This window comes from Acartia tonsa, chromosome 12 (genome assembly GCF_053477335.1).
Source record: "Acartia tonsa isolate MP-2025a chromosome 12, ASM5347733v1, whole genome shotgun sequence".
NCBI lineage: Eukaryota > Metazoa > Arthropoda > Copepoda > Calanoida > Acartiidae > Acartia > Acartia tonsa.
This window is the reverse complement of record NC_137271.1, coordinates 13,888,151-13,903,561: the sequence shown is the minus strand read 5'-3', so window position 1 is coordinate 13,903,561 and position 15,411 is coordinate 13,888,151. Positions and strand designations below refer to the sequence as shown.

The following is a 15,411-nucleotide window of genomic DNA, read 5'->3' as shown; positions in this document are numbered from 1 at the left end:
ATTACCCTTAAATTTTAAGGAAAGTTATTTATAAAGTAGCCAGTTTCCCGCGGATAGCAAACTAAAATATTATAAGGTTAAACAAATTTTATTAGACCTGAAGGACAGAAGGCCCGGGCTAACCAGACTGGTATTTATCTTGTGATTTTATTTTAATATTCGTAGAAAAATGTCTATAATATATGCTGTAAATGATTTTTCAGTATGGCTGAGAGCCGGTTCTAATCCAGCGGATATTAATTGGTTTCGAATCCATACTGGAAATTTGGTTTTAAAGGTTGGTTTTAGTGGTTAACAGGCACTTTGATGGAAAGCACCATCAGACTTATGAATTTATAAATTTGACTCAGAAACGTATGAAACACTACCAGCAGCTACAATTGTTGCTGAACATGTCATTGACAAAGTAGAAGAACCTATTCTTGTTGAACAGAAGGAGAAAACTGTTGAGAAAAAAGATAATTTAGGTAACTTTTTCTTCTTCTCAAAAATTAAATCTAATTCTTCGTATTAGTTACCCCACCAAATAGCTGAAAACCTGCCATGAACTGATTCTAAAATTCCCTGAATATTGTAAACGATGAGTCGTGCCGTTTACAAGATCTTAGCGGACACACAAACACAAAATATACCTCTTTATATGTCAAACGATTAACCAAAAGATTAGAAAGATTTTGCATCTTGACTCACAAAGTGTTAAAAGTTCTAAACCCAGAAAATGCAAAGAGCCAATTATAACCGCATGCGTCCTGGTCCGTTGAATTGGAGTTGCCGATAGTGTACACAGTTTCCTCGATGTTTCCTCATCCTATCTCAATATTTACTACTAGCTAAAAAACTTTAAACTTAAAAAAGAAAAAAATCTAAATTTGAATGTATAAACGATTTATAAATTATACATTAAAAATTTTAATTTTTTTCGGAAGTTTGAAGCTTTTTTAGCTAGTAGTAAATATTGAGATAGGATGAGGAAACACCGAGGAAACTGTGCACACATTCGGCAACTCCAATTCAGCTGACCTGCATCCATGCTAGAAGAGAATCTTCTCTATAATTAGATTTGTCTGTCCGCCCTCCAGATTTTTTTCATTTTAATATCCGTGGACAGCTGTCTGTAATATGATGCGATAAATAATTATTTTAGGTGTAAGATATTGTGATCAACAATGGATAGATGAACCGAACTTTTCAAGAAAGATTAAGACATTCAAATTAGTTAAAGTAAGTTTTTAGCAGCTCATACCAACAACGAAATTAATTCGGGGAAAAATCATGACACCTTTACGTGATTTTCAGCTGTCGTTGGGGGGCAACACATAGTAAAATTGACGACCTCTTTATGTGCCCCCAAAATATTATTTAAGATTTATTTCGCTTGTTGGTTATACCTTATTACTGAGTTTTTAGTTCTACTCTACAATTCAATTAGATTGTATGTACGTCAGTATGTTCGTAAGTCGGTCAGTCTGCAACACTAATGAGAGATGTGATTTTCTCGGCTGCTAATTAAGATAAGAAGTATTTTTTTGTTGATGATTGCCCAGTGTACAAATAGTCATCCAGTATACAATTTTCTTGGAGGCCGTCTGTCTATCAGTCATAATACAATATATCTATAATACAAAGTAGGGGAATAGTCCCTTTTGTAACATAGCCCCATAAGGGGCGATTCGTCGTATTTTTAAAATGGCTTTTTATTGGTTATTTTAGGTTAGGTTAGGTTATATTGGGTTAGGTGATTGCCCCACAGGGTTAGGTAATTGGCCCCGCAGGGTTAGAGCCCCCCCGGAGGGACTAGAAATAGGAGAAAAGCTACTGTAAAAATACGAAGAATCGCCCCATAGAGTGCGATGTTACGAAAGAGAATATACTCCAAAGTAGAATGATGTCTATCCGTCTGTCTGTCCGTCCCTTAAGATCTCGGTAACCACTGAACTGATCGGATTCTACTCTTCAGGGTATATACCTATTGGTCCTGTGCTGGTTTTAAGCTATTTTCTTGGGGGGTGGGACACCGTACCCCAAACCCCCCTCCAAAAAAATATTATCTGGGGAAACTACTTTACATAAAATGGCCAAACCAGAAATACTTAATTTAATTTTTTTTATAAAAATTACCTCTAGAGGCTAGGGGCGAAACCGCTAGTAATATAAATATCAAAACACATAAAGAACACCTGTGAAAGGTTTAGTGATTTTTAAAGATTTTCTTCTTGTTTTATGGCCACTGTTTTGTTAGCCCCGAGGTGCTGGCGAAGGTCCGGGCTAACAAAACTGGTATTAATAAGATGATTCTTATTTTATATTCATAGAAATATTCATTGTGTGTAATACGATGCTATACATGATTATTCAGTATGGCTGTGAGCCGGCTATAATCCAGCGGATATCAATCGGTTTCGAAGCCATACTAAAAATTAATTTAGTGTGCATTCTCTTTTGCACCAAAAACAATGAAGGATTGACAAACGGACAAAGTGGTATTGTATTGCAGAATCTCAGTGGTCATAAAAATTGAGGGGAATAGTCCCTTTCGTAACATCGCCCAATAAGGGACAATTCGTCGTATTTTTAAAATGGCTTTTTATATGTTATTTTAGGTTAGGTTAGGTTATATTGGGTTAGGTAATTGCCCCACAGGGTTAGATAATTGGCCCCGCAGGGTTGGAGCCTCCCGCAGGGGCTAGAAATGGGAGAAAAGCTATTGTGAAAAATACGAAGAATCGCCCCATAAGGTGCGATGTTACGAAAGGGACTATACCAAAATGGAGAACTCTATTAGTTGAGTGGTCAGTGAGATCTTAAGGGACAGACGGAAAAAATGTTTTGATATTTTAAGGAGCCCACAACTTGCCAATGCGAGGAGATATACCATGGTTTGATTTCGGAGGTTAGTAATACTGATTTAGTATCCATAGGGACCGAAGGCCCGTGCCTAAAAAATTGGTATTAATTTTATGATTTTTATTTTCATATGCGATGCGTGGAAAATGCTCTGTAATGCTATTATATGATTTTTTCATTATATCTGAGAACCGGTTCTTATCCTGCGGATATTAATTGGTTTCGAAGCTATGCTTGAATATAAGATTTTGTATTGGATCTATAAAACAATGGAAGACTTTTTCATTCCTTTTAAAATCCAGTTTTGATTTTCTGTTTAAAGAAAAATTTAATATCAAAGACGACATTTATATTTACATCTCAATTATCTCTAATACAAAAATAAAATGTAAAGAGAATGATGACAAAGCCTTTAAAAAATCGTGTAAATATAAGAAAAATGAAAGAATATTTGGCTTTTTTTTCTATTTTCTAACATTACTTTGCAAGAATTACTGAATTATTCATTTTCGAGCGGGTACGTCCTTGAGACCTTTCCTTTTATCATAGGGAACATCACTGTAAGAGAGAACCTTATAGATTCAGTAGTCTGGCTAGCGGGATTATTCCCTATACATGCAGGCAGAAACACAAATAGACATCCTTTTATTAAGGCTAGTTAGAATTGTCTTACCAATTTCAAACTTTGCATGATGATTCCTTTAACAGTGCTATACTATTTAGAAAGCGTTACTAAATAGTTACGAAAAAAAGTCCTTCAATATTCTGCTTAATAAGTTCTTACTCTCTACAAGTGTTAATGTTCGCTTGTCAAACTTAATGATTTTAAATAGGGTTGGGCCAGATATCCGGCTAATTTCTAATACCGTATATCCGGTAATTTGCCGGATATCCGGCATTGTAAATCAGCCGGATATCCGGCATTGTAAATCAGCCGGATATCCGGTATCTAACTTTAAAGTATCCGGCCCAACCCTATTTAGAACTATGCTTATATTGTCATCCTTGTGTTGTCTGTAGGTATTGAATATTCTTGAAGTGATGCAATTCCAACGGACTGAAAAGTTGCAGAACTTGACAAGACCTGTCACTGCCGATGTGGACATTGAAGGAGCTAACATCTCCAGGTAACCAAGTATAAAACATTGGGGACTTTGGACTGTAAAGCATATTGGTACCCAAAGTTTTTATAAACATCTCTCTCTCTCTCCTTTTTCTCTCTCTCTCTCTCTCTCTCTCGCTCCCTCTCTCTCTCGCTCCCTCTCTCTCTCGCTCTCTCTCTCTCTCGCTCTCTCTCTCTTTCTCTCTCTCTCGCTCTCTCTCTCTCTCTCGCTCTCTCTCTCTCTCTCTCTCTCTCTCTCTCTATCTCTCGCTCTCTATCTCTCTCTCTCTATCTCTCTCTCTCTCTCTCTCTCTCTCTCTCTCTCTCTGAAAAACTTAAGGACTTAAGGTGCAAATAAGCGACAATTACTAATAATTTTCATAAAAGGAGAAGTAATTTTGTGCATCATAATTGGGGCTCAACATAAATTTATCTTTCATTGTCTTATCCCTTTGGATCCCTGATTTGTATGAAAGCATAAAAAAAGATTTTTAAAATCATTAATTTTTAAAAATTATTTGTTATTTCTTTCACAACAAGCCAATTAAACATATAAGTGGCTACTCCCCTAGGGCTTAGTATTCGAAGGAGCTATATTCCAAGGACTGGAAATAATAGCGTAAAACCATCACAGGACCTATGCAAAGCTTGCTTAAAAAGAGAATCCAATCGGTTTAGTAGTTATTGAGAACTTAATCTCCAGACAAAAAAATAAATTGTCCCACATATGAACCACAAACGAACGTTTTGTGAAAAAAGTATTTGTAATGTTTTTTTAGGTTAGGTTAAGTAAAGGCAAAAGAGCCCCGTTGATATAGTACAAATAAGGGTATGGTCCCGCACCGCAGGGTTAATGCAATGGATGTAGAATTTACGTGGATATTATGACAGGGAAAAAAATTGTCGTCAATTTAGGTTGCTAACATGGACATAGATTATTGGTTAGATTAATTAAAAATGCATTAGGCATACAACAGATCTATAGTATAGATGAATATACAGACAATTACCTCCCTTCCTTTTTCAAAGACCTCTTTCGTCTGCTTTTAAATTATTTTCTGCTACTTGGCTTTGTTAATATAAGCGACACCATTGGTTGATTTTCAATGGCCCAATAGAAAGGTTGCACAAGGTGGTTGCGATGGGGAGATAAAGTTATTTAACCCTTTCGTCCTCTAGTGTTTTACTCTAATAGGCATACAGCTACGGATTATTTAAAAAAGCTTTAAATCTTTCCTATTTTTATTATGCAATTTATATTTTATCATCCTTGTTGGAAAACAAAACTATTGGAGCAAAAAATAGATGTCACGAAAATTTGTCATTTTTTTGAAAGTGACATTTTACCATGTTTTTGGATGATTATTTACCAATGATCATTATCTAATTAGCACGGCTACTCTATAGATTAATATAGTATGTCTGTTTTTCAAAAAAAAAGATTTAAAATTGGGATTTTATAGCTATAAATGAGAAAAAAAATACATCTGTATTCAAACAAAATTGCACCTTTTGTAGAATAAAACTTCTGGTTGAAAAGTTTGTACACTATTATTTTGAAATCAAATTTGATGAAATTATTTAGAGTGTTTTTGGTAAGGAATTAGAAAATACTTTGCGTATCAGTGTAATTTACAGATCCATGATTATTTCTCAGGTGATTGGGCATACCATTTTCAGCAAATAATCTTTATAAACTATGTCAGACTTAAGTTTTTTTTGTCTGCCTAGCCTAGTCAATCTAGTCAAGCAATCTATTTTAGTAAGTTTTTTATTTAAACATAATATTCCATAGACAACTTAATAAATTTTTAGCCTTGTATACCAGTATGGCTTCGAAACCGATTAATATCCGCTGGATTAGAACTGGTTCTCAGCCATACTGAAAAATCATGTGTAGCATCGTAGTACAGACAATTTTCCACGAATATTAAAATAAAAATCATAATCTAAATACCAGTTTTATTAGCCCGGACCTTCAGCCCCTCGGAATATTTTCTCGTAGAAAAGCTTCACTAATGGACTGTAATTGTCCTTGTTCATAAAGTAATTTCCAAAACTAAATGGTTTAATAATTACTTAAACACATAATTTATTTCAAATAGAGATTTAACAAATTATATTTTTACACTTTCATTTATTAGACCCATGGAGGGAGGGGACATAGGGATGTTTATTATTACACTAGTCCCCAAAGTTTTATAAAGAGAGAATTTTGAATGGTTGATTAAATAAGTTGAGTGCCCAAACGCTTCAACAACTAATTGTAATCTAAACAAGATGTAATTTTGTGTATCATCATTGGGTGTGTACATCAATTTATTTGCTAATGTCTTATCCCTTTAGATCCCTGCTAAATCCAGATTGAAATAACAGGATGTTTATGTATGTATAATGTATATATGAAGCTTCTTATAGGTCCATGAAATTTTTAAAAACTATTTTTGGGAAACAACTCCTCCCCTCTCTTTCCCTACTGTATCTAATTGAGGATATTGGGGGTTTCCCTTAAAGTGCCTGGTCAAGCCCAGAACCTCCCTCCAATTAATAAAAATTTAAAATAAATAGTTTATCGTTTGTTTGTAGGTTAGATTATACTGTGTATAATTGTAGCCTCTTGAAAGGGTTAGGCATTCAGAAACCCTCCACCTTTCTTTATTTAAAATTATTATTTTGTAAGTAAATGAAGGGGGTGGGGTATTTTGCTCGCTAGGTACTTTTAGGGAAGGCACCATAATATTATAATCTTTTGAATAAAATTTTCCTTGTTTTCAGGCTAAGAATAACCGATGTTAGAAAGAAGGATGAGGAAAAACTGATTTCTAAAACTATGACAGTCAAGGTAGCAATTTTTTTTTCATTTTACTATCCGCAAAAAGCTGTCTATAAAAATTATGGTAAGATTAATAATGGCTCCGATACTGATTAATTTTCGCTGGATCAAAACCGGTTCTGAGTCAGAAAAATCATGTATCGCATCGTACTATAGAACAAGAATAGGGAAATGCAAAATCATAAATTTAATTTAGCTGTTTTGTCAGCTGGAGAAAACTAGAATCAATCACGTCTTTTTTTCATTTTACTGTCCGCGGCAAATGTTTATAATAGGATGCAATAAATAACTATTCTGCTGCTATTAGACATAGACGGCTGAGTGTTTTCTTTGATAATTCCACTAAATTAATGAATCATATGGTCCGTTGGTCTGTGTGTAATTCATCAAATTGCTTTATAGGAAATGCTCTTTTCTTATCAGCTTTTAAACTCTCTAGAGGAAGGAATACACCTTTATATCTAATTTTGAGCTGGATCTTTTAATCATTTTAGTGGTGCGCCAGATCAGAGTGAGCCAACTTTCCACCAATGCAGAGAGCACAGCATTTTAAGAAATGCTGCGCTGTGATTGGCTGAAATTCGGCGCACCCCGATTTGGCTCACCACTAAAATGATTTAAAGATCCAGCTTTGGTGTATTCCTGAAAACAATCTTGCTAATTAAGTGAATCATTACGCGACCTATGACCCTATAAACAACCAAACCTTTAATCCAACGACCTCTGTCTCATTATAACCTATTTTGACCCAGGCATTCCCTCTAATATAACTATCTTTAATATAAAGTAGAACGATGTCTGTCTGTTTGTCTGTTTGTTTGTAGCGAAGGATATCGCTAACCGCTGAACCGATCGGGTTCTCCTTCACAGGGTAGCTTCTCATAGGTCCCGGGAAGGTTTATAACTATTTTCTTGGGGGGTGGGACACCCCAAACCCCAAAAAATTAAAAATACCCCCCCCCTCAAAATTTTTTTTATTTTATTTTTAAAACTAAAATTATAATAGTGGGTTCGACTAACCCCCCCCCCCCAAAATTCTCCTCCCCCCCAAATTTTTTCTTTTATTTTTTCTTTTAAATCTAAAATATAAAAAATTGGTTTGATTAAACCTCTTGGGGCAAAGCCCCTAGAGGCTAGGGGCGAAGCCGCTAGTCTATAATATAAAGTAGAACGATGTCTGTCTGTTTGTTTGTAGCGAAGGATCTCGCTAACCGCTGAACCGATCGGGTTCTCCTTTACAGGGTAGCTTCTCATATGTCTCGGGAAGGTTTATAAATATTTTCTTTGGGGGTGGGACACCCCAAACCCCCCCAAAAAATGAAAAATACCCCCCTCCCAATTTTTTTAAAAAATAAATCCCCCCAGAGAAATTTTTTTTTATAAAATTTAAAAAAAATCTAAAATACGAAAAATTGGTTAGGGGCGAAGATTCTATGGTCACTATATAACTAACTTTGTTTGTCTGTCTTAATTTTGTTACAAAAAAACGTATTGTTTCCAGGAATACATGACCCTGGAGGCGAATGCCAAGATAGAGGAGGCGATGCAGCTGGTCAAACAAAACTGCAGTGTTCAAAATATCAAGTACGTAATATGGGAGACCGTTGCTTTACGCGTAGTGCATCCGCTCGGCGTCGAGGAGATGATGGGTTCGAATCTCGGCTCAACACAGCGTCATAACTAATGATGTTAATAATGCTACCTACTGCTACTATGTCAGATGCGCGACTTTGATATTTATTTTAGTATGCCTTGGCCCAATTAAAACAGGTGCAACTCATGACCATGCACAGACAAAGGACACAAAGAGTTAGTTGTCTGATGGGTGTTACTAAATCCAATACCTCGATAAGGAAAGATATGGTACTCCTTTTTTGTCTTTGGTTGTTGGACCTGACGTTAAAGTGTCATGGACAGCACGCCTGTATGAGGTATGGGACACCTAAACTGTGAATCGACAAAGGATGACAACATCCATAGAAGCAACGTTCAAAATGTTAAAGACATAGGGACAACCATTGTCAATCCTTCAACGAAATTTATTTATAATTCTGAGTAAAAAATCTAACTTAGTCGGATTTAAAGTTAATTGGGACATACTTACAAAATCAAATTGTGCGGCTTGTGTTATTAGTAGAAAAATGTTACGCATACAGTTAGAATTGTCATAAACTCTAGTTTTTAAAAACATATGTATCATATTCATGCTATTTGTAGTATAGAAGCTACGTTGGAAAATGTGAGAAGTTTTAAGTAAGTTGGGACATTTTATCACGTAGCTCCAAAACTGTACATAGCACAGGAAAATTTATATGCATAACATTTTTCTACTTTTAACACAAGCCGCGCAATTTGAATCTTAAAATACATGCATTTTAGCACACACATTAAATTGGTCATGATCCAAAAATCTTCCAAAAATAGGTACTTTGGAAAAACCGGTTTCTAAGGCATAATTTGTTGAAAATCACTAAGTATTTTTTTTCTTATACACATTGCCCCAACCCAATGAAGAAATTAAGATATAGATTATTGATTTCTGTCAATGGCAAGTGGTTTGTATTAAGCAATACTTTTGTCCTATTAAAAAAAACACCCTGTATAAATAAAAGTTTTATTATTTTTAGTTATTTATCATATCACTTTATTTTTTTTATGACCCATTAATATCTACTCTATATCTCACTTTGTCTGTTCGTCAATCCATTAATTTTTTTGCTTTGCTACTTATCCTTTTATAAATATGTAGGTTGTTGGCGGACACCATAAAGAAGTACAGACCAGAGAACCAAGACACAACAAAATCACTATAAAAAGACAAAAACAAATCATCGAAGCTTCCCCTCAAAGTGCCCTTCGAGCACTGCACTCATCCCAACTTCCATATAATTTTCAAATGAATTTGAATGAAATGGGTATTTTATTTCTTGAAATGCCTAACCCCTACGGGAGACACTAACCCTGAACCCAAACCTAACTTAGCCTGACCTAAAGAACCTAACGTTTGTTTGAAGAAAAATGTACAGAAATTCAATATTTTATTATGTCAAATTGTAGATAAAACTTAATGCAAAAATATATTTTTTTTTTAAAAGAGAAAGTTTTTAAATATTTTTTTTTATGATAGTTGAAAGTTGATAAATTATTTCTAATTTGGCATGGTGAATCCTGGAATAGTTTAATTTAGAAAACGTAGCAACTCTATAATTATTACTAGAATGTCAGTATGTCCTTTTAAAATAAGATGATATTTAGCTTTTATAGTCACCCGGACCAGTTCATTTGATTTTTTAGAAATTTCAAGTCTTTAAATGTAATTACATATGTCCATAAAAAGCTCCATTTATTTAATTTATTTTGGGATATATTTATACGGAATTAGGGGTTAGGAGATGTTGATAGTTTTGCTAATGTTCGATTGTCTTACATAATGATCTATAATATGTACTAGCGGCTAAGCCCCTAGAGGCCTCTAGGGGCACTTGAGAAGGGGAAAGACTAATTTGATAACCTAATTTATTATTTTAGATTTAAAAAGAATAAATAAAAAAAAAAATTTGTTTGGGGGGGGGGGCAAGAAATTTTTTTGGGGGGTTGGGTTGCCCCCCCCCCTATTTTTATCTATACTTAAAAAAATAAAATAAATAAATTTTTTTCTAGGGGCGTTTTCTCTTGGGAGGGTGGTGGTACCCTCCCCCAAAATAGTTATAAACCTTCCCAGGACCTATGAGAAGCTACCCTGTTAAGGAGAACCCGATCGGTTCAGCGGTTAGCGAGATCCTTTGGTACAAACACACAGACACACAAACACACAAACACACAGACATGTTGTCATCCTTATTAAACAGAAAAATAGCAAACAAATAGCCTTATTTATCAAATTTATTAAAACTTAACAATTTAATTAGATTATAAATACAACATAAATAAAATATAATAACAATATAACAAAAATAAAAAATATATAGTCAGTCTTTAGGGCTTCTTTGTATGTCACAAATAGATAAAAATATTAAATTAATTATGTTAAATAAAAAATATAAAGTTATTTATTTAATACCTATATTTACGACAACTATTACTACATTGAAACTGCCAATTTTCAACAATCGCAATAGATATAAAGTTAAAGTTTCAAACAATCTATGGGTGAGCTATGACAGACACGGAGAAAATGCAAAAAAAATAAAGGATACGCCATATTTGAATTTTTGCAATAAAAGATTCTTTATTTTCCATAGCAGTAGTCAAAGACAGCAGGAGTACAATTGAGAGCGCTCACTGAGATGGTAGCTGAAAATATAAAAATATAAATTTAGAATATCAAGGTATATATAAGACTGTTTATGTACATATATCCTCTCAATGATGCTGGTTTCAACCAACTGATAAAGATTTAATGAAAGTTTTTAAGCAAGGGAATGAAAGAACATGAATTAAAACTTTGGGTACTAGTATGACATGGCATATATAGTCCAATGTCACCTTTCAAACAATTAGAAACGGTTTTCAAAATACTAGAATTAGATGAAAAAAAAATCAACCAGGAATTTTTAAAAACTGTGTTAAATTTTTTTTGGGAGGGTTTGGATTTATCTTTAAAATTCAGGGGTGAATATATCAAAGGTAATTTAATATTTACAAAATTATCGGGAAACTTACAACTTCCCCCAAAAATATTACATTAAGGATGATGACACCCATGAAAGGCAAAGCACAAAAAATCATAAAAATGGACAAATGGCCAACGTGGGTTATATAACAAATGTTCAGTGGTAATAAAAGAAAATATAAGATAGATAAACTCATCACATTTTTAAAGATTATATCTAGATAAGCCACCAAGTGAATCTTTTTACAAACAAAGTTTTAAAAAATCTTACATGTATAGGTAGTACTTGTCTCAGTGAGGTAGAGATTAGAAGTACTAGTGGTGGTCATGTAGTACCAAGCAAATCTTCCCTCTCTGATCAATAATAATTATTCTTTTCAATATTTCTTTGATGTTTGGGTGTTTTCTCCCAAAGAGCCTATTAGGCTCTGAAACCTCCCCATTTATTTTTGAATTACATTAAAACAAGGGAATGTTGTTTGTTTCCTTTGCCTAATCCCTGCAGGGGCATTTACCCTGTGGGGCTACCTATTACCAAATGTAACCTAAACTAACCCGATATAAAGTTATCCAACCCCTGAGTCGGGTCCTAACCGCCCTATATAACCTAAACTAACATGCTTAAGGTAACAAATAAAAAACTACCCAGGCCCCACAAGATATTTTTTGTAAAACCAAATGAAAATAATTCAAATTATAATGAAATATTCCTCAAGCCCCACTGGAGGCTTTTCGAGGCAGATTCATAATGGTTAGAGATGCTTCACTTCAAGACAGAGAGACATCCTGTTAACTTCATACAAGGATTGTACAATTTTATTTAGGTAAATAAATATTTGAAAATATCTAAAATAATTTTATGATAATTTGATTGAGAAGAATGATTCCTGTCAGATTTTGGCTTCTCTTTCATGAGGGAAGCATCAATTTTTGGAATCTCCTCCCTAAAATCATAAGAAATATTAATTATTGTTTTGTTACTAGTGTCATAAGTACATGTTACATGGCAAAAAAAACTAGGATGTAGCACAACTTTCATAATTTGTAAACAAAAATAAATGGAGTAGGGGAATTTTTTTAAAGGGAGCTTAACTTCTATTTGAAATAAAAGAAAAATATTAAATTCAAAAATCTTTATTGTTTTATGAATTGTACTTACGTTTGTACTTTGGATACTTGGATATCTTCGACGAGTCCATTATTATTATCTTCAAACATTAGGTTTCTCTTTTTCCTTCGTCCCTGAGATGAAATAGATATTTTCATAAATCTTTTACAGAAATATTAAATCTTTTTAGTCAAAATCAGCTTTGACAGTTTTTCTCACATTGCATATTTTATAAAATCAAGTTTTATTTTTTTATGGTTAGTTTAGGTTAGAATAGGTTAAAAAGCAGATAGAAGAACTCTGCAGGGATCTCTGGTTATGGCTAGATTTTCTACCATTCAAAAGATGATCATTTTTAAAAATAGTCTTCAACAGGAGGACACATGTGGATGGATACTTACTGTACATTGAGTGTAGGCAGTCTTGGATAGGAGGACACAAGTGAATGGATACTTACTGTACATTGAGTGTAGGCAGTCTTGGATAGGAGGACACATGTGAATGGATACTTACTGTACAGGCAGTGTAGGTAGTCTTGGATAGGAGGTCACAAGTGAATGGATACTTACTGTACATTGAGTGTAGGCAGTCTTGGATAGGAGGACACAAGTGAATGGATACTTACTGTACATTGAGTGTAGGCAGTCTTGGATAGGAGGACACATGTGAATGGATACTTACTGTACAGGCAGTGTAGGCAGTCTTGGATAGGAGGCCACAAGTGAATAGATACTTACTGAACATTGAGTGTAGGCAGTCATGGATAGGAGGCCACAAGTGAATAGATACTTACTGTACAGGCAGTGTAGGCAGTCTTGGATAGGAGGACACAAGTGAATAGATACTTACTGAACATTGAGTGTAGGCAGTCATGGATAGGAGGCCACAAGTGAATAGATACTTACTGTACAGGCAGTGTAGGCAGTCTTGGATAGGAGGACACAAGTGAATAGATACTTACTGTACATTGAGTGTAGGCAGTCTTGGATAGGAGGACACAAGTGAATAGATACTTACTGTACATTGAGTGTAGGCAGTCTTGGATAGGAGGACACAGGTGAATGGATACTTACTGTACATTGAAGGTAGGCAGTCTTGGATAGGAGGACACAAGTGAATGGATACTTACTGTACATTGAGTGTAGGCAGTCTTGGATAGGAGGACACAAGTGAATGGATACTTACTGTACATTGAGTGTAGGCAGTCTTGGATAGGAGGACACAAGTGAATGGATACTTACTGTACTTGAGTGTAGGTAGTCTTGGATAGGAGGACACAAGTGAATGGATACTTACTGTACATTGAGTGTAGGCAGTCTTGGATAGGAGGACACAAGTGAATGGATACTTACTGTACATTGAGTGTAGGCAGTCTTTGATAGGAGGACACAGGTTAATGAGGTGCTCAGCAACTCGGTTGTTGTACTGAAGGAGGTTGAGGTATATGTCGACACAAAAATAAACTTTCCTCCCCTAAATAAAAAAATGGTAAGTCCATATCACTAAAATCTTTATCGCGATTCAAAATTTAAAAGCTATTGCGTACAGCCAACCTTTTGATTGAACTTGACCCTTTTCCGGAAGTCCCAACTGTGCATTTAATGAGTTGAGTAGGTGTATGGCCAAGGCGTTTCACTATTTCTTAAATTTATTACCTTTTGCCATCTTCTTGACAATTGATTTGACTAATGAAAATAGCCAAAAGTAAAACCACTGAACCAATCTTGGATTTCATCCTATGAAAATGAATAATAGTTATTTATTGCATCGTAGTATAGACAGCTTTCAGCGGAAAGGAAAATTCAAAATTATAAGATGAAAACCAGTTTTCTGGCCTGCGCCATCAAAACTGGTTTTAATTTTATGATTTTAATTTTAATATTGTTTGAAAGAAATGATTCATAAATGAGGTCCATACGAGCAAGCTAAATTGACGACAAAATTACCCCTGTCAATATATCCACATATATCCTATATCCATATTGCCCTATTAGAAATTACGGCCATGAAAAAATGTGGAATATTGCCAAATTAACAAAATGATAATGATTTGTATTTAATGTGCAGGGTGATGAACTGAAATTTAATTTCCGATTGTGTACACAGTTTCCTCGGTGTATCTTCCTCCTATCTCAATATTTACTACTAGCTATTATTTAAAATTTTTAATGTATAATATAGAAATCGTTTATACATTCAAATTTGGATTTTTCTTAAAGGTTGAAGTTTTTTAGCTAGTATTAAATATTGAGATAGGATAAGGAAACACCGAGGAAACTGTGTACACATTCGGAAATTAAATTTAAGTTCATCTGCAGGGTAAAATGCAGGGATGTAAAGGGATACGACAATGACCGATAAATGATTTACATCCCTAATGAAGATACATTAAGTTATGTATGTAGATGACAATTAGTGGTTAAACCGTTTGGACACTCAAATCAAATTATATCAACCGAAATTCCATGAAGTTGTTAATACAACGAATAAGAAAACGTTATTATAAAACTTTGGGGACTTGTGTGATAAACAGCACAATGTCCAAATTTATGTACTTCAAAATGAGTTAATTAGAATTTATTTTTAATTTATGTTTATAGAAAAATAAAAATATTTAAAAATAATATTTCATAACTGATCATAATCAATGATCATGAACCGTGTAAAGTAATGTTAATAGTCGAAACCAATAAAAATAATTTGTTACATATCACTTTCTATTTTTAAAGTGAGACTGTTTAACGTCCGACTGTCCGTAACGGACAGCGCTGATCGTTAATGCATGCTATAATCGTCATATTAATTTTAAACTTTAACCCCCCCCCCCTCCCTCGAAAACCATTTAAACCATTTAAACCATTTGGGGGAGAGGGGAGGTTATTTTTTTCCTAAAAATCATTAAATGTCTAATT

General features: G+C 34.2%; 1 protein-coding gene and 1 long non-coding RNA gene across 2 annotated transcripts; one reads left to right on the top strand and one right to left on the bottom strand.

The window, feature by feature from the left end:
* The first annotated feature begins 384 nt into the window (after positions 1–384).
* On the top strand, positions 385–9,837 carry LOC145334338 (uncharacterized). Its single transcript, XR_013884811.1, has 7 exons — positions 385–467; positions 1,145–1,221; positions 2,840–2,890; positions 3,865–3,971; positions 6,722–6,788; positions 8,281–8,363; positions 9,529–9,837. It is a non-coding gene; the product is annotated as an uncharacterized LOC145334338 (long non-coding RNA).
* A 2,374-nt stretch (positions 9,838–12,211) lies between these two features.
* Positions 12,212–14,286, bottom strand: LOC145333179 (uncharacterized). Its single transcript, XM_080178329.1, has 4 exons — positions 14,155–14,286; positions 13,852–13,972; positions 12,551–12,633; positions 12,212–12,335 (listed from the first exon to the last, which is right to left on the bottom strand). The coding sequence occupies exons 1-4, from the start codon at positions 14,232–14,234 to the stop codon at positions 12,212–12,214; spliced, it is 408 nt and encodes a 135-aa protein (XP_080034455.1). The 5' UTR covers positions 14,235–14,286.
* Positions 14,287–15,411: the final 1,125 nt, after the last annotated feature.